Source organism: Hyposmocoma kahamanoa, unplaced genomic scaffold (assembly GCF_003589595.1).
Source record: "Hyposmocoma kahamanoa isolate Upper Pololo Valley unplaced genomic scaffold, ASM358959v1 63, whole genome shotgun sequence".
Taxonomy (NCBI): Eukaryota; Metazoa; Arthropoda; class Insecta; order Lepidoptera; family Cosmopterigidae; genus Hyposmocoma; species Hyposmocoma kahamanoa.
In genome coordinates this window covers 20,197,720-20,224,834 of record NW_020653851.1, presented here as the reverse complement: position 1 = coordinate 20,224,834, position 27,115 = coordinate 20,197,720, and the positions used below count along the sequence as shown (strand labels likewise).

The 27,115-nt window shown below is 35.7% G+C and overlaps 1 protein-coding gene across 1 annotated transcript; it reads right to left on the bottom strand.

Annotated features, from left to right (window-relative positions):
* Positions 1–1,897: 1,897 nt before the first annotated feature.
* On the bottom strand, positions 1,898–26,038 carry LOC113229953 (probable peroxisomal acyl-coenzyme A oxidase 1). Its single transcript, XM_026463645.1, has 13 exons — positions 25,869–26,038; positions 21,670–21,829; positions 20,256–20,424; positions 17,584–17,707; positions 13,936–14,180; positions 12,991–13,151; positions 10,584–10,746; positions 8,800–8,990; positions 8,055–8,207; positions 6,486–6,591; positions 4,530–4,682; positions 3,629–3,745; positions 1,898–2,424 (listed from the first exon to the last, which is right to left on the bottom strand). The coding sequence occupies exons 1-13, from the start codon at positions 25,987–25,989 to the stop codon at positions 2,281–2,283; spliced, it is 2,007 nt and encodes a 668-aa protein (XP_026319430.1). The 5' UTR covers positions 25,990–26,038; the 3' UTR covers positions 1,898–2,280.
* Positions 26,039–27,115: the final 1,077 nt, after the last annotated feature.

Here is a 27,115-nt window from a genome sequence, read left to right as displayed (position 1 = left end):
TGCTCAAGTCAGGATTGCACTGGCAACACAAGCACTGTAAATACGACCCTAATGGCAGGGACTTGCGTATGATTTCGAGTGCTTTAAACCATACTCAAATCCTGACTTGAGCATTGAGTAGAGTTCTAGAATACGACCCTTAGGGTCGTATTCCAGAACTACTCAATGCTCAAGTCAGGATTTGAGCAGACTTGAGTATGATTTCAAGCACTAGAAATACGACCCTAATGGCAAGGACTTGAGTATGATTTTCATAGCGTCGTATTCTAGACTGACTTGAGCATTGAGTAGAGTTCTAGAATACGACTCTAAGGATCGTATTCTAGAACTCTATTCAATGCTCAAGTCAGGATTGCACTGGCAACACACGCACTGGAAATACTACCCTAATGGCAAGGACTTGAGTATGATTTTCAGTGCTCACTGCAATACTCAAGTCCTGACTTGAGTATTGAGTAGAGTTCTGGAATACGACCCGGGGCCGTATTCCAGAACTCTACTCAATGCTCAAGTCAGGATCTGAGTATGATTTCAAGCACTGGAAATACGACTCTAATGGCAGGGACTTGAGTATGATTTCGAGTGCTGTAAACCATACTCAAATCCTGACTTGAGCATTGAGTACAGTTCTAGAATACGACTCTTACTCTTCAAAACCGGAACGCAATAATGCCGACATTACTGCTTGGCGGCAGAAATAGGTAAGGTGGCATTACTATCCTGGACGAACTCTTTCACAAGGAGCTCTACTGCTACAAAATTGGCTTAGTTAGTTGGTAGGAATAGTTGTTTTTTCTTCTTCAAATATTTGAATTTAGTTTTCAAATATAAAGTCCATTACATACGGTCCATGTATTCAAAACACAAAATAACGAAAATATAAAAAATTTATTTTGTAATCATTTGTACATAAATCTCTAACATGAATCTCTACTTTGTAGAATCTATAACTTAATCTTTAATACATAATTTGTTTGATACATTTTAAAACTATTTATAATTAAAAGCATTCAGTCCCATTTTTACTTACTCATAATTACTACCACCGTTTCCATTTATTTATACGTTCCTTCACGTGTCTCCCAATAGGGTAGACAGAAACTATGAACCTCCACCCGCTACGTTTATAATATAAAAAAAAATCTGTTAATAATAATAAAAAACTAATCTGTTCGTAATTTCGTTTAGTTGATATCACATTTAATTAATATATAAATATAATACAAGTAGGCAAAAACTTGTACATATTACGTGATCGTGTACATATTGCATTATTGCACGTAACTAGAAATGCTGTTTGGTTCAAACTGCCACACGTTTTTGTACTCTATTCTGATTGTGATGAAATTTAATTTAGAAGTAAAATGAAAACGAATACAGTTTTGAAGCACGGCCCCGTGTTCGTTTAATATATAGTATGTTGAAACCTATTGGTTTTACTTTTTAGTTTAGTTGCGGTATTCCGTTATTAAACTAAAAATTCTACTTTCAAGTTACTGAAGTTACGTTTTAAGTTGAAAAACTAAAATTTTCGACGGAACCTATTAGAGTGCGGTTAATGTTGAGTGGTTTGAATCCGTTTTGTCTGAGCCAACAACGAACGCCGCGAAGATTTTGTATACATGTTTAGTTAGGCAGGATTTTGATTCATCGACTGTGAACTGGCAATCGGTACTATCTTAATTTTGACAACTTTACAGGATGAAGAAAAGAATTGTTTGCGTCATTATATAGCATCTGGTTTATTAAATAAAAATACGTAGTTTTTAGATATTTTTATTGTACACTACGTGTTTTTATTTAATAAATCAGATGCTATATAAATGATAACTTCTTCATATGTGAAGTTGTCAAAATTGAGATAGTACCGGTTACCAGTTCACAGTCGTTATCTGTTTGAATTTTTTTCTGATGGTTTTCTCTACTAAGACTGTAATATTCAAGAACCCATTCTTTTATTCATATGAACAAGAGTTTAATAGTTCTATTAGTGGCCGTAACAAAATTCGGTTTCACATAACTTATTTATTTATTGAATAGAGTCCCATGTGGTCGTTTGTACCAATAGCTTTTTTTTATAACATCAAGTGACGGGACGAACAAGTCGTGCGCCTGATGGTAAGCTGCACGCCTGTCCATAACAGTTACAGTGCCACTCAGAGCTTTAAATTGCAAAGATCTGAGGGGCACTACCACTGCGCCCGTCACTCAGAGACATAAGTTAACGATCCTACCACCTCGTATAATAATGGATCATTGCTATTGTTCCTGTTTGTTGTTCTATAGCTTCCCCTGCATGAAGGGCTTGAGATACTTGCGGAATGAGTCGTTGACGGGTTGTGCGTTTAGAGGGCTCTTCAACGCCTCTTCCATCAGACGCTCGTACACACGCCCGTCCCAAGCTCCTAGTGTCGAATGCAAGATCTAAAACAGAGTATGATATTTAATATTTTTGCAAGTTATATCTTGCACTATACCTATAGTCCGTTTTTTTTGTGAATACTGAGTAAAATTACATTTGTAGTGTTGCCAACTTTCATAAAATTTTAAATAGTTATGTAGTTGTTATCGATTTTTAAAATATTCATATACATTTTAAAAAGAATAGTCGGATTCGATTATCTGTATTGAATTTAAATGAAAAACTTTAAAAAATGTCTCCTCTTTGTTTTTTCATAAACAGTGCTAAATACAGTGTATATATGTATGAACTTACGAAAATTTAAATGAACTTGTGCTCAGTAATTGGATGTGGTCGAGGATGATTGAAATTAAACAAGTTCGGCTATTTATTCCATAAGCGTGACCAATATTCAGTCGATAGTCGATAGAATATTTATCGACTGCAATCACCAACACTTTTGCGCAATGAACTGTCATTTTACTCCGTCTTCAAACAAGACAGACCAGACTAGAATAGACTAGACACATCAAAAATGTCTAGGGATCAAGCACCTTTTGCCAATTATTGAGAAATCAGGTTTTTTAATTAATTTTTTTTAACACATATGGTTTTGTATATCAATGCTTAATTAAAAAATTGTATTAATAAATTTAGAAAGATATTTTTATTTAATTTTAATTGGGTAATCAAATATTTTTTTAAATACTGAAAATAATAATAATTCAAAATATCCTTCCTTCCTAATTCCTATGTATAAATATATACTGTCAATCCATCTTCTGGAACGATTCTTTACTATTGTATTTTACTACTAGTAACCAGAGCTAATACCGCAACTTCTATCCATATTTCTATATCGTCGGCGATAGTGCAAATCCGAGTATGTGGCATTGGTAAAAGGTGTGTATCTGCACTAAACCAAACTTTACAGGAGAGGGATTTAACATTATTTAGTTTGTAATTTAAATGGCCACGACTTCATTTTTGCACAGTCAGCATCTACCGACTGATAACAATAGATTTCCTTAAATAACACTAATTTGGATGCCACGGCATTTACACGGATTTGAATCGGCCACTTAATTACCAAAATGGTAACTCGTAACCGTATGCCATTTTTTTTTGTTAAGCGTAATTGCACTATCCCCGATGATACGCTTATTATTCTTTCAGGTTACCAAATGGTTATACTGTACTTATGACAAACCTTAAAAAGGCACTTACTTCATCTCGAATATCGAAGGCGTCCACCAAACCAACGGCGTTGGGCCGAAGTTTTGTGAGCAGGTCTTCGTACCAGTTTTGCAGTTGTTCGATGTCGCGCTCAGATATTGATGTGAACTGGAGAAATATAGATTAACTTTAACTATTTAAATTTTTATTAAATTGATATACAATTATTTTTTATGTGAAATTACTCCACTAGTTTGTTATAATTATTAATACAAAGGTCGAAGACTCAGAAAAAATTTCTTCGATCCGGCCGGATTCGAACCGACGTCTTAAAGCATACCGTGCCAGACGCTATACCTACTAAGCCACGGAACGAACCAGTGCACCTCACGAGTTTTTCTATGTGTTTGTTGTCGTGTCTTTATATTTGGTTTTTTCAACGATTTTTTAGCCGTAGCGCCATCTATGAGAAATCTTAAGTATTTCCTCACCCAGTTAGATACCTTTACAGCTACCAGCCCTGAGTAGAGATGTCGCTATTCATTGCATTTAAATGTTTATTGAATTGATATTCAATTATTTTTATGTGAGATTACTCCACTATATTGTTATAATTATTAATACAAAGATCGAACATTCAAAAAAAAAATTCCTTCGATCCGGTCGGATTCGAACCGACGTCTTCTGGTTTACCATGCCAGACTATAGTACAGACGTTTAACTATTTATTTATGTAATATAACGTGCTATGTATAAAGTGTATTTACTTATTTGACAGTAACTGTTTCGGACGGATGTCGGACAAAGAACGGGAGTAGACTTCCAGGTTGTAAAGCAATAGATATTTTGATATTGAATTCTTGCTATATTTGTCTAGCAAATTATACTAAGTATATATTGAGTGTGATATACGAATTTTCAAAAATAAACATATGGATTTTAGCGGACGAACCCGTAGCAAATCGCCGACGCGTTGTAGCGCCCAGTACACAACGTACAAGTCGACCAATTGCAGCAACACAGTACGTAATGCAGGAGACACATTCTTCATGAGTTTCTCGTTTTCCTCGTAATAACACGACAGGACCATCGCGCGGCAGTGGGACTGGAAACACATTACACATCAGTTAGTAACAGCTCCTAAGTTAAGAGATCGTCCAGAGCCGTACTGCCACCTTACCTATTTCTGCCGCCAAGCAGTAATGTTAGATTACAGTGTTCCGGTTTTGAAGGGTAAGGGTGCTGGTGAAATTACAGGCACATGGAACTTATCAAGTTATGTCTCAGTGACGAGCGCAGTGGCAGTGCCCCTCTCGTTTTTGCGATTTAAAGCTGAGTGGCACTGCAACTGTTATGGACAGGCGTGTCGCTTACCACCAGAAATTCCGTCCCATCATTTGGTATCATAAAAAAATTGTACTCTGAATTAAAGGGTGACTTCAATAAGTCGATGGCATACACATAATGCTTGACATCGTGGTGAGGATTAACCAATCGGCGTCAGGTGCTTCGCCGCTTGTTGCCCAGATATCTCATATCAGGTTACTCATTAAACTGTTATATTGTAACTTAATTTTTATATAAATTAAATTTCAATAATATTTCTTCAGGAGTTGATACTACACTCGAATTTAATTTTTTTCCCGTACTGTATCGGTTCTATTGCGCGGGTCGAGTGGCAGTGACGTTAGCTTTATTTCAGAATTATTTTTTTTACAAACGTATTTAAAGCAATTTAATATAATAATACACGTTCTATTTAGTTCAGTTGATAGAAAAAAAAAATCATTGGTGTATAAAGTACCTATTGAATACAGTGGGTTTTCTTGTAAAATTTCGAGGTAAGCTGGTTTTTTTTTATCGTGAAAATTTTTAGGTATCGTGTTTTCACACAGTATCTACTATCTACTAATCAGTGTATATCTTCAATTTTACTATATATTTTCTCCAAAGTGATTCATTCAACACTTTCACTGTTACGCGGAATCAACCAACGTGCAGCACCCGGACAAACCAATGTAGGTTTAAGGGTGTGATGTATATATATTTTTGTAATATTCTTAGTGTTTAAAATAAAAAAAAAAATAAAATAAAAAATAAAAAAAAAAATACCAAAAGCCATTTGAGGTTGTATCAACTCTTAATTTTGCAAATGTGTACAGGCACAAGTTACCACTTTTTATCAGGTGGACAGTCTGATTTTTTACTTCATTACTTTTTTTTTGTTGTTTAAGGGAAATAAATGGTTTAATACATAGTTCTTAAAGTGCTCCCTATCGCCAAGCACCAAAGTGGGCTTCGAAAAGTCCTAGGTAGGGGTCTCGGAAGCAATTGGCGGATGTTGGTGGTCTCAAAAAAAAAAAAAACCACCTGATTTATCTATATAACTACACTACACATATCGCTAATACAATAGTGTATTAACTGAAAAAGTGAATTTATTCAGAATAGCTGAAAAACGAATTACTCAGTTCCCGTGAAAGATTGTTAAAATTTATGTATAGGTTAAAGTTTATTAGACATCTAAACAACACCTCCAACTTGCCAATTAGAAATATATTTACAAATAAAAGTAAAAAAATAATTTCATATTTTTGAGTAAGGACTGTTTTGTCCAGAAGTAGCTCACAAAACATTTGTCTCATTCTGGGTTATGTAGATATATTTTAATGGTTTCTTACAATATTCTAACGACAATTTTATTGACGTATAGATAACCAATTTTTACGTTCAGAAATGGTATAATCTTGGATTTCACATATTTCGAGTTACAACACTTGTAATAGCAGTGCGATAGTTTTTTCCTTGTCATTTTTTTGTGTTGGTGGGCGTTGAAATTTTTTTATCTTGCCTAAGTGGGCGGTGAGCCAAACAGTTAACCTATCGGTCTAACATCATGAAAATTTACCTCCGAGGCAGAGGCCAGTTGCACAGAAGTCATGTTCCACGCGTCCTCGTACTGCATACCAGCCGCTTGACGCTTCTCGATGTTGGCCACGCACAAACCGATTTTTCTGGATTAAAAAGAAATAAAATTTTATAATAAATATCGCACCTACGGTGAAACACAAACTTAACTGCAAAAATAATCTCAGTACAGAGAAAACCTCAAAAGTTTGTGGAATTACATCTATTGGCCACGTTTTATTGAAATCGTTTACGGGAAAGAGCACGAAACCGGATTCATCCCCTAGTTTGCCACCCTTAGAGCTGGAATATTTTCTTCAATTTTAAATGGGACCACTACTGAGATACCCTTTCTAACAAAAAAAAGAATCAACAAAAGTAAAGATTTTTGACTCGTCTGTACATTTTTGGAAATGTAAGCTAAGGCACTGTTTTAACGGAGGTGCGACATGTTATAATCAAGTTTTGTTCCTAAATGAAACAGTGTTTTCTTTAAATAATGTACCAGTATTAATTATATTGATATAGAAACAATAATTTTCGTTTCTCTATAAAATAAATATATTGTATTGGAAGTAGACTGGTCACATAGTATAATAAGTAAACTGGCAAAGGGCTACTTCCGTCTATAAGGCGCATAAAAGCCTACACTTCGCTGGGAGCGTAGGGTTGTCACATTCGTATTTTCGTTGTAACCTCAGTTAGTAAACATAATTTAAAAAGTTTTCATCATAGTATTCTAGTGCTATACTGAAATTGCCTTTGTTAAATGCCGTACTTTAAATATTCATATTTTATACGAGGATCGCGGATTAGCATCTCGATGATAGGGAATATGACTACGAAATAAAAATGAAATGCTGAAAAACTTTGAATTTGAGGCACTCTTGTTCAAACAATAATAAACACGTTTGCAATTTTGTCATTTTTTAAACACCGAGAGAACGCTTTAATTCTATAACGAATATTGCGTGACACAACTCGCGCTATGCCATGCGAGTGCACTATGGCCAGTTGTAAACTATCTCCTAGATGGAGATTTATAACGACCATGATAACAACTTTGGTCCAACGGTTTGTACTGTGGCACTGGATGAAGAGGTCCCGGGTTCGATTCCTGTATGACCAATTTTAGGAAATGAGCTTTTTAAATTGGTTCTGGTCTGGGTGTTCTGGGTAGTATTCTGGAGTGAATTCCGTTGCTTTGATGCTCAGGAATTCCTTAGTTTGAGACTAGGTAATTGGTATGGTTGTCTGCAGTAGAACGTATACAGTACAGTGGGAAACACCTGGTTTAAAGGTATAATTCCGAAAGTGGTCCCCATGGCCCCCTAGTGGGCGCTGAAGAGTTCTAAGGAGCTTTGGAAGCAATTGAGGGACGTTGGTGCTGTCCATGGGGTGGTAATCCCATTAGAGAAAGAAACCTGAATTATCTATACAAAATACTCTACAATATACAATTTTCGTTCCTTGTGATTTTTATTTAAAGTGAATACAAAAAATACGTGTTCTTCATTATTTACTGTGGCAAGCCAAAAAGTCATGGAACCTATGGTACAAATGAAGTTACCCAGCAGCAACACGCTGGAATCCATGTATGATGCCCTCAATAGTATTCTCCCAAGGAGGCGAGCGTCGGCCAGTGCTTAGGCGGCCGATGTAAGCTACTGTAGGGGTTAAGGCATTGCCGCCTACCGCTTGTTGCCACGCCTTTACCAGGTACCTGGTGGATGAAGAGTTGGAAATTATTAATTCACTTTTTAAAGATACATTGTATAAAATAGATGGTGGTAGATCTGGTCACATGTTATTGGACAGAATCTGCAAAACCAAGCCAACTCGTTCTGCACATACTTCTTATTTGTTAGTCAAGTTTTAAATATTGAGTAATATTTCTATTTATTTATATACAACAAATGTGTTGATCATATAATGAAATTACTTGTACGGAAGTAGTGTGCAACTTGGTATTTTACTCCCAGAAAAATGTAACCAGCCTCAAATTTTTGCTAGATATAAGCATGAAAGAAAGAGCATTGCAAAATAATAAAAGAAAAAATATTGTGACGTACATTTTTTATTTATTTATTTAAAACAAAAGTGTGGTAGATATGTTAAATTAATTATCAGCAACACTGCGATATTAAAAAAAGTCCAAAAAGCAGCAACACTTAAACGCTAAAATATACAAAATCTCAATTCTAATCGGCTAATTAAATTGCAACAAGAATGACATTGACATCTGATCTGTCAATATTTTTTATGGCATTGGCATCTATGGCCGACAAGTGTATGTAAGTATTTATTGTTCTTACCTAGCAGTCTGTAGTAGCAGTACAGTGTTCTCTCCCTCATAAGTGCAGGCTGCGGTAACTAAGCCATACATGATGGGCAGATTCGACGACTGCATGTAGCCGTGTCCACCGCATGCCAGACGACAGCGTTCAACGCAGTCAGCGGCGTCTGCTGTCGTTACTGCTTTTAGGCAACATGAGAGGGCATGCAGCTGAAACATTACGATATTACTGTTTTAGTGATTGTTGGTTCTTTATAGTTTTTAGGCAACTTATGAGGGTATGCAGCTGCATTTTTTAGAGATTTTCGTTAATGACTGCTTTCAGGAAACATGACAAGGTTTGCAGCTGAAATGTATTTGGAATGTTTGCAATTTATTAAAATGTAATAATAAAAAAATCAACTGACGGTTCAAATAGTTGAAGCTGTTCATATTGATGGAAAGAATGATTCTTTAACAATCTCATAAGCTACTGTGAGTCATCGTTCGCTTGATAACAGTCAAGTTTAGTAAAAATAAAATTTTTACATCTTATATATAACGTACGTAGCATATTATTAGCTATAGTTATGTTTTATCGAGAATACAACTACCATTTATTTGCATTGTTCTCCCTTTCCTTTTATTTTATTTTTATTTGTATGTTGATATACCCACATCCGTGCGATATCGACCAAGGTTGCCAACTGAAAATCAGCGCGGGGTATACTTTGCCCTGCAAATGCTGAGGTGGTGACCTATTCGACGGGGCATGCATAGTAGCATACAACGTTTATTGTTTTTTGTCAATCCTGATTTTTACTCTGTTTCTTTTTTATATTTTTATTATTTTTTTTTTGTTTCATGTTTTTTTAACTGTTTACTTTTTTATGTATTTGCCTTCGTCGAATAAATGATTTTCTATTCTATTCTATTCTATTCATTGCAAATTAGTGCGCTATACAAATGGTGTAAGATATAATTTTCAACAAAGAATTTTAACAGATTGTATTAGATAAATAAATAAATATTAGATATCACATAAGTTGATCTGACCCCAAAGTAAGTAACTAAGGCATTTGTTATGGAAATCTGAAACAACGACGGTACCACGAACATCCAGGACGGAGACAAAGTAAAAAAGTAAGTTTTTCTACATTTACCCGGTCGGGGATCAAACCCTGGACCTCAAAAATGGTGACACCGTGGAAACTAGTGTGCAAGCCACTCGGCAACGACGACCGTAAAAATCATATTATATTAGCTCAGTGTATGAAGCAGGTGTACATTATGCCAAAGCTAGAGTTTTACAGCCATCGAGTATATAACCAGAAAAAGACGACGAAATAAGGGCCATAATATTCCTGGTAACACATTCGCGATAAAGCTCTTATAAATATCAATTCTCGTTTGCACTCAAATATAGACAGGCCAACTACTGACCTGTGTGTACGTCTCCGTATATTCCAAAAAATATTCTGTATTTATCTAATAATGCCGTGTTGTTCCATACGGTGGTGTGGGAAAAATAGCAAAACATCTAATTACAAAACAAACGGAATCAAATTTCATCGATAATTAAATATTAAATATGTAATTTAGCAATTCTCGTCCATTATAGCAAAGCTCAAGTTAACTGGTCGATTTGAAGTGAAACAGTTGACGACACCCATTGACGACACCCGTCAACTGAATCGAACTCGGGCTATCCAATCGGAGCGCAGTTGTCACAGTAACGATATGGCAGAATAGTTTTCAAACAAATTAAATGACATTTCGCCTCTATTTCTGGTTATATACTCGATGTTTACACCACATAAATACCTCAGGCAGCCTTTCCATGTCTCCAGTCTCCAGCTCAGCGGTGACATTGTTGTACATAGTCCAGATCCAATCGGCGCTGAGCCGGAAGGCGTGCACAGACGCGATTCCAATTAGCAGTTTGTGCTGTTGCGTCACGTAGTCCAGAATCTGGGGCTCTGGTTCACTGTAAGAAATAGGTTTTACTGTAGTCATCTGTCGTCCGCTAAGTAAAATGTGGCTAACTGACAAAGTATGTTTTTAGATATCATAAAAAGCCATAACCCAGTTTTAGAATATTGAAATTGTTTAATGACATTTCAGCTATGCAACGTTAGGGTAAGTTTTTTTATCTGTAATTTTAACTGTTTTTACTCCGGGTTTCGATTCACGTACCGAGAGAAATATTTGTACGGCCTACATTTATTTCTCTCGTGAATCGTGTAATTTGTGGTTGTCTATGTGTGTGTCCATGGTACCCGCGATACAGGGTTTCCCTAGTGCGGGGTTATGAGTGTGTGCGCGTTATTGTTGTTTAATCATGCGCCAGCCAATCACACCAATAACTTGGTCTCAAAGTAAAGAATTCCGTGTACTATGAGCACCGGAGGAACGGAATTCAGTTTGGGGCACTTCCCAGAACACCCAGACCGGAACCAATTTAGAAAAATTCATTTTCCAAAAATGGAGTACAATGCAAACTGTTGGGCCATCGAGGTCGTCAAAATATTTAGGAAGTATTATAGGGACATTCCTCCAGGATTTTTTTCCTATATAAAGTTTTTTTTAAATACTAGATTACTAAAACGTCATAAACAACAATTTTTTTTTCCGCAATTTTTGACAAAATACGATAAATTTACCAAAAATAAAGTTTTTTTTTTACTACTTGACACCTTTCAGATCTGTATTTGTTACGAAGGTAGTAAATTCCAACGCGCAACGTCCTCTCCGACGACTGTGTCGCGGGTGCCATGGACACACACACATAGACAACCACAAATTACACCCAACTCACGAGATAAATAATTGTAGGCCATACAAATATTTCTCCCGGCCCGGGAATCGAACCTGGGACCTCTGCGTGGCAGTCCGGCGTGGTAAACGTTCGGCCACGGAGGCAGTTTATGTTGTTTATGATGTTAGTAATATAGTCCTGCGGGGTTGTTAGTATTTTACAAATAACCTTGTATATTTCTGATCCAGATGGAGACGAAGCGACATTTTGTAATATTTATTGCATTGAATTGATGTTTTTACTACCATATTATTCATACATTTTTCACCTCTCTAGCTCGGAAAGGTTACCTTTCTCATTAGAAATCTGCGCGCAAAAGCGTTTTTTCCACGCTAGCGTGGAACACGGCTTTTGAAATTGGAACTTGACCATGGACTGTGGTGCACCTAATTTTTTCTTTCGATGAAAAAACAAAGATGACACATTCAACTAAGCGATTTGTCGTACATTATTTATGGAAGATAAATACGTTGGCATATTCTATTCTTATTATTATTGACATTTAATTGACAACGGTAACTAATTTTCGATTAATGAATGAATAAACCTAATTTGTTATAGTTCAACTGTTTTTCTTTCATGTACGATTTTCCTCGCTATAGTGAGGTGGAAGTTCGTTTGGAAGTGTGTTTCGTTCGGCAGCAAAGTTGTTTCGCGTCTCGTGGCTTGAAACCCTCGCTGCGCTCCGGATTCTATTTTTTTTAATTACTCGTTAGACTCTTTCGCTTGTTCAGGTTTCAATACAAACACTCGCGTCAAACAATAACCTTGCAGCCTTGCATAACAAAGAACTATTATGTGAAAGTTCTCCACCTATTTTGGTGTTATACAATCATCACATAAACAACACCTGTTCATGATCTACATAATGAAGAACAAGTCATACTACTACTAATGTATATTTCACAGTCATATAATATATACTTTTTTACAAGTTTTAGAGTACATATAAACATGTCAAAATTTATTATTAACGGAAGTTTGTAAGTTTGAAAAATGTTTGTGGTATCCTGTAATTGGCGTAGTTGTTTGGGATTGTTTATCTTTCAAATTGTTAATATATTGTAAGCTGTTGGATGCACGAAATGAAATAAATAAATAGATCTCGTTTGTCGAAAAACTATGTGATTATTATTAATGTCAAGGTAACTTAGCCAAAAAAAAAACAGAATTGTTATTATTGATATAAAGATCGATATCGGGTACCTGCTGGATTCAGACGGATCAAAGAAACTTTTCTCTGTATTTGTTCGATATTCGTATTAACAATGACATTGTGTAAATTGCTTCCGTCTTAAAGGTATTTCGTATTTGTAAGCAAGTAAGCCAGCTGATATGATGACGAAGCCAGCAAGTAATATACACTAGACTGGTAAGTATAGGCTGTAGTTGTGTGTGGGAATTTGTACTTACTTAGGTTTAGGTTGCGATTGCCTTCTAACAGCAGAGTAGCGCGTGGCTACGGTGACGGCTTTGGCCATATAGTTGCACATGTCGTTCACGATTACCACTCGCACGAACATCATGGTGCCGTATGTCAATTTTGAGCTGGGCGCGTTCTGGTATGTGCCGTCCTAAATGAAATGAAAATAGATAGGATTTACTACAATTAGTCAGGTTGGCATTTTAGTACTCTTAAAAACACTACGTTTGTTATATAATGCTATGTAACAAATCCGTAAAAAACCTGCAAATCAGAAAAAAAAAAATGTTTTAGACCGGAATGAAACTTATTATTTAGAAGTTTAAAATCCATTTTTATTTTTTACTGTACGTTATGTTTTAACAATATCTCTGTAGATGAGCAGTAAAGGACCTTAAATGCTTTTTTTTGGAATTCCTTTAATGGCTAATTATTTAAAGTAATCGATAGGATAATTTGATAATAATGAAATCGACCCCTCCTACGTAAAGTATCGTATGTCCAAATTGCCAAGTTTACAGGGGAGCGTTTGAAAGTTTTAAATTCACTGAAATGAGCGTAACACGTGACTTTAGCATTTCTAGTTTTATTCGGCAAAACTCGTTACTCACATAGAATGATCATCTAAGAAATCGTCGTAGATCATATAAGATATCTAGGATTTTATAATGCTCTGTCTAAGTATGAGCTTTGGCGAATAAAACTGAGAAATGCTAGTCAAATGTTACGCTCATTTCAGAGAATTCAGAACTTTAAAACGCTCCCCTGTAAACTTGGCAATATCGACATACGATACTTTACGTAGGAGTCGAAATCTCTCCAATGAAGATTGGGATCTTGCAATTAAAGACGTATATGCAGTGTTACAGATAACAAGCGCATTGACAATACCAGGTGCATCTTCGATCCTCTACCCAAATCGAACAGCAACTTACCTCTAAAATCTTAGAGTTCTTCATCAACATATGCTCTCTTGGTATCCTAACTTTCTCGAAACCAAGAAACCCGTTGTTGGTTCCGTTCATTCCCAATTTGGCTCCGATCTCGCCGACTTTAATGCCCGGTAGGGGCATGTGGGTTTCTTCGTCGCGAAGTTGAACGATGAACGCGTGGATGCCGTGACATTTGCCTCTTGAGTACAGTTGGGCCATTACTATGCAGTAGTTTGCCGTGTGTGCCACTGAAATAGAAACAAATGGGTAAATTTCACAGATTTCTTATAGGTGGCGCCATGGCTAAAAAGTCGTTAAAAACCATATACTAAGATACGACAACAAGCACATAGAAAAATTCGTGAGGTCCGCTGGTTCGTTCCGTGGCTTAGTTCCCGGCTCGAAGGTATTTTTCTAAGTCTTCGATCTTTGTATTAATAATTATCACATACCAGTGGAGTAGTTCCACAAAAACAAGGGCAAACATTCTGACATTCAACAAAAATTTCAACCTTTAAACCTGCAACAGGCCATAGAGCAATTCCATGATCTGCTGCCTCCATTTGTAGCTCAGTTGTTAAGAGAAAAGTGCGGCCGCAGCTGGTTCGAATCTACACTGATCGAAGCCTTTTAGTCTACATTTTTCTTTGTTTTGTCGATCTTTGTATTAATGATAATAACGCACTAGTGGCGTATTGTCACAAGAAATACACGAATCGGTCATTCTTGGACTAGTGTTTACTACTTAATTTCCGTGGTAAATTTTACTATGTAAGTATTCGGTTTTATTACCGTGCAATAAATATTATTTAACATTCGGGTATTGTATTATAAAAAGAAACCAGCTGGGATAGATGACATCCTTAAATCAGATAAGGTTCCACAGTGTCTGAAGACCCGCTTGTTTAATCAGTGTGTTCTGCCATGGACGAGATGAGACATGGACGCTTGCGCAGGAGACTGTATACAGGTTGAGAGTTGCACAGAGCGCCATGAAGCGCGACATAATTGGCATCAGCCTTGTAGTCCGAGTTCCGAACGTTGAGATCCGACGACGGACGAAAGTACAGGATGCTGGAACTCGGATCATGCGCTCAAATGGGACTGGGCGGGACACCTAGCAAGGCAAGATGACAGGTGAAGCAGAACACCCGACTGATTAGTGGCCGAAAATAGGCAAAAGAAGTGTTGGGCGCCCTGTTGCAAGGTGGGTTGACGACATAGTACGCGTCGCGGGGTGTCAATGGATGCAGCTAGCAGTTGACCGTGGTGGATGGCACAAACTTCGGGAGGCCTATACCCAGCAGTGGGTGAAATCAGGCTGAGGATGATGATGATTGTATCGTGAAATATTATTCAATAATTACACGATAATATACTTCTATATCTAAATAATAAAAATTGTCACGGATGGTAGTTAAAACATCATGAGATTGAATCAAATAAATATTACAATGGCAGTTTTTTTACAAAATATAGATATCAAGGATAATACAAATTGCTAAGCTTTTATTTAAAATTTTGTTAATACAATAAAACCATCATAATTAAGAGATAAATTTTAGTTTTGATAAAAAAATTTGATTCATAGGACGATTTTATCATTATATCAAAAGACATTGTCATTTGGAATAATCGATTATTATAATCTATACAGTTTTAATGTGTACTCTGTGTACTTTCGATGGATACCAAATGCATAAAAATTGAAGAACCAGTTTGCATAACATACGTCACCGAGTCGAAATCAAGGAGTATTGTCATTTTTTAAACCGACTTCAAAAAAGGAGGAGGTTCTTAATTCGACTGTATTTATCTTTGTACGTATGTTACGCGGTTACTCCGGCATTTGTGAGCTGATTTTGATGATTCTTTTTTTGTTGGAAAGATGGCACCTCAGTATTGGTCCCATTGAATTTTAAGAAAATATAGGATGAATTCAGTTTCGCGCATTTTCCGGTAACGGATTTCAATCCAACTTGGCAAAAAGATGTAATTCCACTTATGAGGTCGGTTTCTTCTTATAAAACAAGTTATTAAAATGTACATTTGCACGAAACTCTATGTAAACGAAGTAAGGTACGTACACCTCAAGCTGGATGGGCGCCTATACATATATGTCTGTGAAAAATAATTTTGAACAAAACAGATTGCAACTTGTATCCAAAATCGAGATTTCTTTGGAGTAGGTCTCAGAATGGGGTCAACAGAATCTTGTCAAATTTAACCCCGCAAAGACAGGCGTTCACCGCTAAAAAATACCCACTTATAATAGCGCCTAAGTTCCAGAACATCTTTACCCTTTTCTCCTTACCATCTCTAAGAGTATTGGGATACTTGGATTCGACATCACGAACGAAGTCCAGTTCCAGGGTCATTTGGAGAGCAAAGCCACACTGGCTTCCAAAAAGCTCGGAGTGCTCAATAGAGCGAAGCAGTATTTCTCACCAGGTCACAAACTTTTGTTGCATAAAACAAAAGTACATACATGTCTGTGAAAAATAATTTATCATTTTCTCTTTGAATGAGTTTTTCCATAACGTAATACGATTCAGGAAGTAACCATGTATTTTAACTATTTATTAACCACACACAACAATAGAAAACAGAACATATAACAATATCAACAGAGCAGTAACAGTGGGTGTAGTGCTTGTAGATTATTGTATAATAGTAGTTTTGTAGAATAATCTACACCAACTAGAACTTGTCCTACGTCTCATCTGGGTACAGGATGATATAGGCTTTACTACGGTACGCTGTCTAAGTATAGATAGGTACTTGGGTAAGATGTTACAGCTGGATTATTATAATATTTTTCTGACGTGTAGTGTTATGAATATGGTGAGATAATTATTGTGTTACAATGGTGCTGGCATGTCTTGCGTCGCATCAGAAGCACCCAGTACTATATTGCGACGCGTCAAAGCCTTGGACAATCTAAAATATTTATGAAATTTTTCAGTATCACTCAAAAGCTTTTTAAAGAGACATTTCAGTCTCTTTTTTTCTGTTCACTGAATGAACCCAATCTTCTGCTTCTTTCTTGATTTTTTAAGAAGAGTTCCCAAAACCATAAATTGAATATTTGCTTTATAATCTGAATTAGAATTAGTTGTTACATGGGAATGCGTTTGGAACGTATGAACTCCCTGAGAGCCACCACGGTATTGATTCACAATGTTGTAAGAAAGCAACATAGAATGATATACAGATGTGAAAGCCCGCCATTACAACACGATTCATCAGACAAATATAAATCTAGCTTAATTCTGATTTTCCCCTGTTTCTTTTTATGTCATCATCATTCTATTTAAGAGCCAGGATCTTGTCGGTGCAGCCTCCTCCACTCCACATGGTTTATAACCTCATTGACCTCTTTATGACTAATCGGTTTACTATACGTCATTCTTAGTCTTCCTGTCTTTCTTCTCCTTTCTATCTTCCCCTTAATTATCATTTTCACACTCTTTGTCATAAAAGACTCACTGTATAACACATGACGCAGTTTTAAAGTTTGACCGAAGCGCAGCTCCCCACGGCGTTGTTAAGATCCTCCCAAACATGTACACACAAACATACCACCTTTTATACCTCGCCTGGGGAGATACAACTCCTGAGCATAAAGAAAAAATGGTGGTGTATACTCACGTCCGCCAGGCCACCATTTGTAGGAGGTGAGCGTGGGACTGTGCAGGACGAACTCCTTGGTGGAAGGGTCGTAGGTAGCCGTCGTCTCCAGCCCACGGATGAATGTACCGTGACCCAACTCCGTCTATGAATCGCGAATTTTTATTTGAAATTAACAAAGTTTTCAAGTATTCAAACATTGCGACTCATCTGAAGAACAAAGTCCGTTGTGATTATGTAGCGAGAAGAGAATAGGTACATTATGAGAATCATTTCGTTATTCAAACAAAGGCCCACGTAAAGGTGTTTAAAAATGTGATTGGATTTTTAAATCTATTTAATCTAATAGTCTTTACGAAGCCCCCCCCCTGGGGCTATCGGATACCTTAAGAGTTGATACTACCTCAGCTCGAATTCAAATTTTTCCCGTACTAATACTGTTCATGTTGCCTGGGTCGAGCGGCAGGGACCCTGGGTTTATTTCATAATTTATTTTTCTACAAAGAAATCAAAGCCCATTGTAAAAATATATATCGTGTAGTATACGCGTTGTATTTAGTTCAGTTGATTTAAAAAAAATCATTGGTCACATACCAATGATTTTTTTAAAGGATCTATTGAATACAGCTGTTTTCTTCGAAAATTTCCTGAGGTTGTATCGACTCTCAATCACATGGTAAAACTGAATAGACTATTTATTATACATTGAATTCTCACCATATTTACAGAGGTCATTCTATATCCAAAACTAAACCCAAATAACTGAAAAAATAAATCGAAAAAAAAAAAATTTATTAAATTCTTATTTTTTATTTAATTGCGGTAACCACGCTTGACTTGCACTGCACGTGCTACAGGTACCGGCAACCATTTGAACAATGACCTATGCGCAGAATATAAGCATTTTAGATTTATGTGGTGGTAGGGTACGGTAGGGACGGGGGGAAGTATCGTATCGAGCGCGTGATTGGTAGATCATCAGTCGACCTTCCGTATTGCGTCTACGTTCCGCTGACATCGCGCATACGGTCTAGTTTCTCACAAAATGCCATGTGGTTTGGTATGTAAACAAGAGTTATGTAGTGGAAAAAAAACCGCTTCCAGTTCACCAGACCCTGCATTACCATCAAGTTCATTCTTATGGCATGATGTGAAATATTTAGTTTATGCAGATTACGAGTGTCGAAGAATTGCGTTGCAAAAATCGTCTTTGGTTTCTTTCTGCTTTTTCTGTTGTGAAGAATGTGCTATGCTGAAATGAAACTCTGTACGTGTGGATGGCTCCGGTACGGAGCCTGCCACCAGCTGTGGAGCTAGGTACTTCTAACACTACTTTCATGTAACCTAAAGTTGGTAAGTAATAAATCTAAGTTACAAAAAATCTTTTTCCAGTCAATTTTTCTAACTAATGTAAATAATTAGTCAATTATAACAATACTAGTACATAAACATAATTTTAAAAATAGGTAAATAAGCGACCGAGAAAGATTGCGTATCGCTCGGTGAAGCGAGTGATACGTAAAGGCGGGGTCACTGTCCTCCGCGGTGAATACACTTGGGGACAATTTTACAAAACTTTACTAGATACAATTAGCCAGAATATTGAACAGAATATATTTTTAGGTGATTTAGCATTATTTCTATTATTAATTTCTTAAACATGGCGAGAATGCAAATCAACACACTGTATAATGACAAAGTTCTATAAAAAAAAAATAGAGCATCCAATCGAAATCACACATAGATACATGATTTTGAATAATGGCTTTAATATGACAACTTGCTTTAGTAAAGAACAAAAGAAAATTTAAGCCGGGTCGTGCTCATGGGCAAGGAACCCAGGAGGCTGATAACATTTCCCCTTTGGATAGCTATGGTTATTCTCTGAAGGAAGTAGCTGTCGACATGCTTTTTTTTAATACCTAGTGACGGGACGAACGAATCGTACGCCTGATGGTAAGCTACACGCCTGTCCATAACAGTTGCAGATCTTCAAATCGCAAAGATCTGAGGGACACTAACACTGCGCCCGTCACCCCGAGACATAAGTTGACAAGACCCACGTGCCAGTAATTTGCCAGTAATGCTAACATTACTACTTGGGAAATAGGCACGGTGGCAGTACTTCCTTGGACGAACTCAAAACTAGCTGGCGACCTTCTGATCACCGGGGTTTTCATCGAAGCGAACTGAGACCTCCTTACAGAGGAATTACATCTGATGTATTAATATTTCGGGAAAGAAGGGCGTAAATTAAACTAGAAAATTTATTGCAGTGTGACTGTTTCAGTCCGTATCTTAATATGTCTTTATTAACTACGTTTACATAATGAGGTTATTCCTTGGGCAAATAACGAATGTGTGGACAAAATACCCAACTGCATCAATAACCCATTTCCAATTTAAAAAAATAGTTTTTACGCCATTTTTTTCAGTAGTACCGATACATATATAAAAAATATGATAATATAAATGTGTAAAAAAGTCGCACTCAAACAATCTGTAGTGGCGAGGATGCATGCAGATAACCCTTTGGCCTAAATAAACTTAACAATGTTTTTTCAGATAATTATTATTTTGTTATCAATTATCATATAACATTGTTTTCAGTCTTAACTCAATGAGTTAGTCGAGTTTCGATTCGTTTAAATTTCCTTCATCTCAATCAAATTTTTATTTAACTTTATACAAACCTGAGCATAAGTCCCAATAATATCCAAATTAAAAGCTCTGCCTATCCAGTAAGCTTGCTGTTCTACCGTCGCCTGGCCCATCAGGGTTGGTATGAACATCACATAGTGTAGTGTAAGTGGAGAACCGTCTTGGAGTATGGCCGAGCCGAGGGTGCCACCAAGCACTGCCCTGTAGATATAAATTAACATTTATATTGAGATGATGAAAACCCTAAGGGCGCGTTTATTTGACACGAATTTCATGGCGCTCACGTCGCCGCGCAGCGACCGTGTGCATCTAACTGTAATGGCAAAATACACTCTATTTATTTTAGCTTTTACTTTTTAACTTAAATGAGCGTCCCGGATGCGCAGGCGAACCTAGCTCGTCTTTGGTCTACGCTGCGGCCGAGCGGCGTCCTCGCGGCTTTCGCGACGTTTGTATTGTTCCGAGGTATTTAAATATTGTTGCCTAGTAAATAGAATTCAGATTCGCCAGTAATGTGCGTGAAAGCGTGGTAACTGGGCGGTCACTATAACACGGACACATATAATATTTTTCACTTCTCATGCTCTTAAAGTTCGTATTTATGCTGGGTGTAGGCTGCATAAAAATAGGATTTTATGCTCTAGTGCATAAAACAAGGAAAAACCAACACATTAAATATGTCTAATTGTTGTAACTTTACATTCAATTTTAATAAAAAATCGATTATTTCTAATATTGCTGTTTAATTTCCTCGCAATCGAAGTGAAAAGCAGAGTGTATAACTCGTTCATAAAACTCATTTTACCCTCGATATACTCGTCTCGGGTACATTGTCGCGTTCTATGCACTTGTTGTACAATCTACTATATAACAATGTACATACGTAAATAAATTATAACAACAGAAGCAAGAAAAGACAGATAGGAGCAGAGATGGCCAAGCCCTCGGGTTTAACCTGGCGGTTTGGTTACGCCGGGTTCAAATCGGGTTAAAACCCATTAACGCCCAAAAACGAGGCCAAAAACTAATATTTGTTAAATTGAATAATAATAAGAATAGCTGGGTAAATAATAATAAAGGCAATAACGCAATTAGTAATCAACGCCGTAACATTTACAATTTAGTCATTTTTGTCAAAATTTTATCTTCTTTCACAATATATCGATAAAACTATCGACAGCAACTACAACACTATTTAAAATTTTATGAAAACTGGCAACCCTAGAAATGTCATTTTGCTCCGTCTTCAAAAAAGACCGACTACGTTACACAAAAGATACAAAGTTCATTATGATGTACGTACATTTCGTTACACAAAATAGCTTCCCTTCCATGGCAATGTAAATTGAACCTAAGGTGGGACTGACAGCAGCACTGTGATTCGCAAAGCATTGTATATGCAGAGGAAATGAAAAATATATATATAATCGAGGAAATAAATCTTACATATAATTTTCCATCCCCGCACTATCCTCTTCTTGCAATCGACGAATCAATTTAAATAGTCCACAAGACTTCTTGATGGCCCTCTCATACTTTTCTTTGTGGCTTAAGTATTCATTAGGGACGTCATCAATGTGCAAGCCTTCTTTGAGTACCATCTCCTCTGAAAATGTTAGGATATTACAAAGCGGGAACAGAATTAATTTAGGAGCAATGCGAGAATTTTAAAGAATCAAATTGATGATAACTTTTGTCAACATTTCTATTGCAAACATATTGTAAATTATTTTTTCGACTTATCCGAAGAACAGAGTCCGATGTGTTTATACAACGAAAAGAGGATAAATACATAATCTCGTTGTTCAAAATAAGACCTAGCTCTAGGTGTTTTAAGAATTTAATGTATTACTTCGTTTTGGAAATATAAAATCGAGCAACGGCCGATCTGATATCCACAGTTAAGAACAGCGCGCGAAATGTACAATGTTCTGAGAATAAGCAATTTAAAAATTAAAATTTTTGAAGTCGGTTAAAAACTCGGACAGCTTGTCCAGCTGTATATCATTGCAGTTTTGTTGGGTAATGTGTTCCGTTATTAATTGTTTGAGATCACTTTACAGAAAAAAGGTATGATGAGTTTAGACATACAGTGTCAGTTATTATGTTAAATAAATATTTAAAATTTCGTTTCTTCATGATTATCTGTCGTACTTAATAAAATAGTTATTGTTATGTTATATTGCTCCATGATGTTTTATTAAAACATGTATTCACAAAATTATTACAGAATGCGTTCATGTTATGTGAGACTGTTTAATGTTCATGCCATAACAGACATCTGCAGACTGTAAATATTCTAAATGTAGTTTATGAATTGAATTAATATGTATACATATGTAAATGAATTTTTTATTTTTTTAACCGACTTCAAAAAAAGGAGAAGATTCTCGATTCGTCTGTATGTTTTTTTTGTATGTATGTTACGCGAAAACTCCGCCATTTGTGTACAAATTTTGATGATTCTTTTTTTTGTTGGAAAAAAGGTACCCCAGATATGGTCCCATTTCAATTTCAAGAAAATATCCCTCCTCTAAGGGTGGCAAACTAGGGAATGAATAACTTTTGAGGTCGGTTTTTTAACCGGAGGTTAGGTTATGGATATACAAAACAGTTTACATTCAGTGGAACATGTTTGAGAGACTATTTAAGGACTCAATGTAGAATGTACTGGCATATACTATATTGTATAAAAGTTCCTAAATAAACAGATTATAAAAAAATAGAATGTAGACTTAATGAACCTAATGAAATGTAAACATTACATTTGCATAAAGATTTTGAAAAAAGACGATTTAGTGAGTTTACAGAATTAAAACTAATGCGAATAAAGATTAACGCAGATATTAATTTGACAGTATTAATGAGAAGACGAGTCAATTGAGAACATTGGTACGAATTCTACAAAGATTGTTGTTGAAAACATCAATGTGAACTCCAAGTACTGATATTAATAAATCATTGTAGCTTCGGCACATTCTGGTCAAATATAAAAAGACATGTTATTTTTATAATCATTCAACACGAAGGTTTTTAATTTAACTAATTACATATTAATAACACATTTAGTAAATAATCAAAAATTTTGGGCCAGTGAAGAAAATTAATTTGCTACTCCGCGAACCCAGTGAAGGTTAAATCGTGCAAAATAGCTCTAGTGCTATAAGTGTTGAATATTTTTTCAGGAAAATAAACTGCATTAATGATTGTCAAGTATTTTGTTGACATACTTTTCAACATAACTGCAATAGCAACGGATAAGATAGTATCTTTTTTCAACTGCCTCTGTGGCCGAACGGTTACCATGCCGGACTGCCACGCAGATCCCCCGTTCGATTCCCGGGCCGGGAGAAATATTTGTATGGCCTACATTTATTTCTCTCGTGAGTTTGGGTGTAATTTGTGGTTGTCTATGTGTGTCCATGGCACCCGCGACACAGGGTTTCCCTAGTGCGGGGCTATGTTGAGTGTGTGCGTTATTATTATTATTATTTTTTAGCAAAAAATTGGTTCCTTTCATTAGTCATAGTTTTATTTAAATTATAAAATAAATTACCTTATTTGACATGATTGCATGTCATTGTATTGACAATAGAAAAAATGCAAATAAATAATAAAACAAACATTTCAAATAGGTCATAGGTACATAGCCCTTGCAGTTAAGCTGTAATGATCACGATCACATTAAACTTAAAAAAAGTACCTAAACCACATATTATTTATATGTATTGTCATTGACTGTATTGTATAATTACATAAGTGGTATTGTAGTGGTGTCATGATGACAAATTATATATTATTATTCATGAAATAAAAAAATAAGTTCCTTGTTGGCCAAACAGTTCGCACTACAGGCACTGGATGAGGAAGTCCCAGGTTCGATTCACAGTAGGACCAATTTGGGAAACTTTACTAAATCAGTTTTAGTCTAGGGGTACTGATTAGTGCCCCAGATCGAATTACATTAAATTTAGTACAGGGCACTCTTTAGTTTGCGATAGAGTAATTGGGTGTAGTTGTCTAGCACAACATTTGCTTTATTAACAATAAAAATATTGTCTATGCATACATTCATCATCATAGACAAAGTCAAATCATATTTATTGCATATGTAATTTAAAAAAATTACAGTTAAAATCATCATGTTGATTAAACTCTACTAGGTCTCTTTCATAAGGCAGATACCTCAACCCTAGGGGTTGCTCGTTGTAAATGTACATTTGAATACATTTATCATTTGCAATGTCGATTTCAAACATCTTACATCGAAAACATGTGCAAGAGCCAAACGGGTCACTACCACAGATTTTTGTCATCCAATTATGCAGAAGCTGTATCTTCCGAAAAAAGTTCTTGTTTCACTATAGTTTTAAACCTTATAAATGGCAAATTTTGAATATAATCTGACAGTAAGTGGTAGATACTCAAACAATTATAGCATGCAAACAATAACTTAGAAGTGTACGTACTTTATGCCAATATGAAGATAATGCCTATTGAACTATGATCCTTGTGCTTATTACTCACTTTAGTGTTGTAGGTAGTACACACATAGATACAACATGTACACACAGATAAACAATACAGGAAAAGGAGAAATCTAGTCTTTTTTTGTAAAAAATGTATGATCTAGGTCTTGTACAGAGAATGTTTCGAACACACTCAGAAAGAAATGCGAGAGGACAGCGCTATGTAGTGCTATGCAACTCTACGTAACGTTTTAAACATGTTCTACACATCTATGAAGCAATGGGTTTTGTGGTTTATATGTGATGACCAGTGGTCGGAAAAAGGTGTTCCATATGTGAACTGGCAACCAATACTATCTCAATTTTTTAAAGATTTAACTTGTCAAAACCATTTTATACTATTTCATTCTCTGCAGCGTTACAATAAATTCCATTAATTTTAATAACATGTGTAATAAAAATATTTAAAAAGTACGTATTTTTATTTAATCGTAATTAAAAAACGGAGAGTGATCATCCTCATTACTTTTTATTCTCTGCTTTCAAGTAAGAGGTTGGTGATCTACTGCATTTTTTTTACATAGCACCTTTAGAATTACTTTAAAATCCAACTCAACTTCCTAGGTATCCTACAATGTATTATAAATGTATTAAAACCATTTCCGGAACTCGAAAATAGTAATTAATCAATATATGGCAGTTTTAACAACTCTATGTCGCTCCTTGTAGGCGTATCTGTACATGTATCTATACATGTGCAACACCTTTTTCCGACTATTGGTTATGACAGCTTAAAAAAGTCAAGGACTCTAGAAATATAAATCAGTAGAATTAGTCGAGTAATGACTAAAGAAAAGCATCACATGACTTGTTATTCCAAAGTACATTAAAACTATAAGTAGACTCTATTATTGAAAATTTACACTAAATAAATATGTACCCAGAAACACTTGTAATAATAATAACACAATTGTTGTGTTGGATAAAAACTTTTTTTCATTGCCTAATTTAAAAGATTTTAAAATGTGACATTATAGTAAATCTAAATTAGGTTGAAGCACAGAGAATATTATTTTAGTCAACAGCAAGCATATGTCTGTACTTAAAGGTACTGTGAAAGGTTTTTTTGTAGAAAAAATATTATTACTATATTGTAATGGTAATTATATATCTTACCTCTGCTTTTCCTTTCTGCGGTTTTGTCTTCACCTCCATCTATTAAATTTATTAGTTCAGTTACATTAAATGTGCACTTGTCTCGCTCCCTTTGTAAATCTGGGTTCACTTTTGTACTCATCTTTTTTGTTATGTACAGCGTACGACACGTTTACTTTAGAGAAAGGCGCTTGAGCAACTGCAAAAATTACAATGAACTCAGACGACTGAAATGATGTCTTACTGTTAAGTGATAATTATTGCGCGCTTCTGGTTGGTCAGATATCTTGAATAACAGGTTTATAGTAGAGGCAGTTTCCAATTTCCAAGTGACGTAGACAAACACAATGCAAAATATATCTGAATGTCTTCGGCCTAATATTCGTTTGTCAACATTTATTTACAGTGTAATTGTATTTGCTCCTGTTAATATTTATTTAAAAGTAATCATCCAACTTTCCGATCCCTCTTTGCGAATCATGCTTTATCGAAACTTTTAAAAATTTTTCAACTTTAATTAACTATATTGAAAAAATGGTTCAGTTGTAGGTAGGTATACTTACAATAATATCTCGCTGGAATGTATCTTTTTGGAATAAAACATAGAAAGACTACCTATTACCTATTCAAAAGGAAAATGTAAAAACTCGCAAAAACTTAAAAATTATAAAGTGTACATACTCTGCCTGCCGAGACGTGCGCAAAACAGTACCTCGAAAAGTAATGTCATATCACATCACATTTCTGTAAAAGTAATATTACTCTGTGATATCACTATTACTATTACCCACAACATCATACAATAATGTACAGATGTAGTGAATAATCCTTTCCTTTCGTATTTTCTCGGAAATGTTCGTTTTTGTCTTACTACTTCACTCGCACTCAGTACCCCTCGAGACAACGTAGGGAAAGGTCGCATTGCAAGAGGAAGTATCTATATAGAGTAGTTAATACCACAGAAATATATTTATGTTAGATTTTGTGATAAACTTCATGGACTCGTGTATTAATGCAGGCCACCTATATTTTGATAGACCTTTTACATGTCACTCTTGTCTGTCATTTTTGTAAATAATAAACATTGATTTTATTCGATCCACATTAACAATTTATAACAGACATGCCGAAAGCACTAAGAAAAGGGAAACGTTTAGATCGGCAAGCCTGCGAAGTTATTTTCAATATTTATTTATATTTCTTAACTGAAAATGATAAATTCAAACATACCAACTATACTGCTTACTTTTGTAAAGTCCAAAAACGAG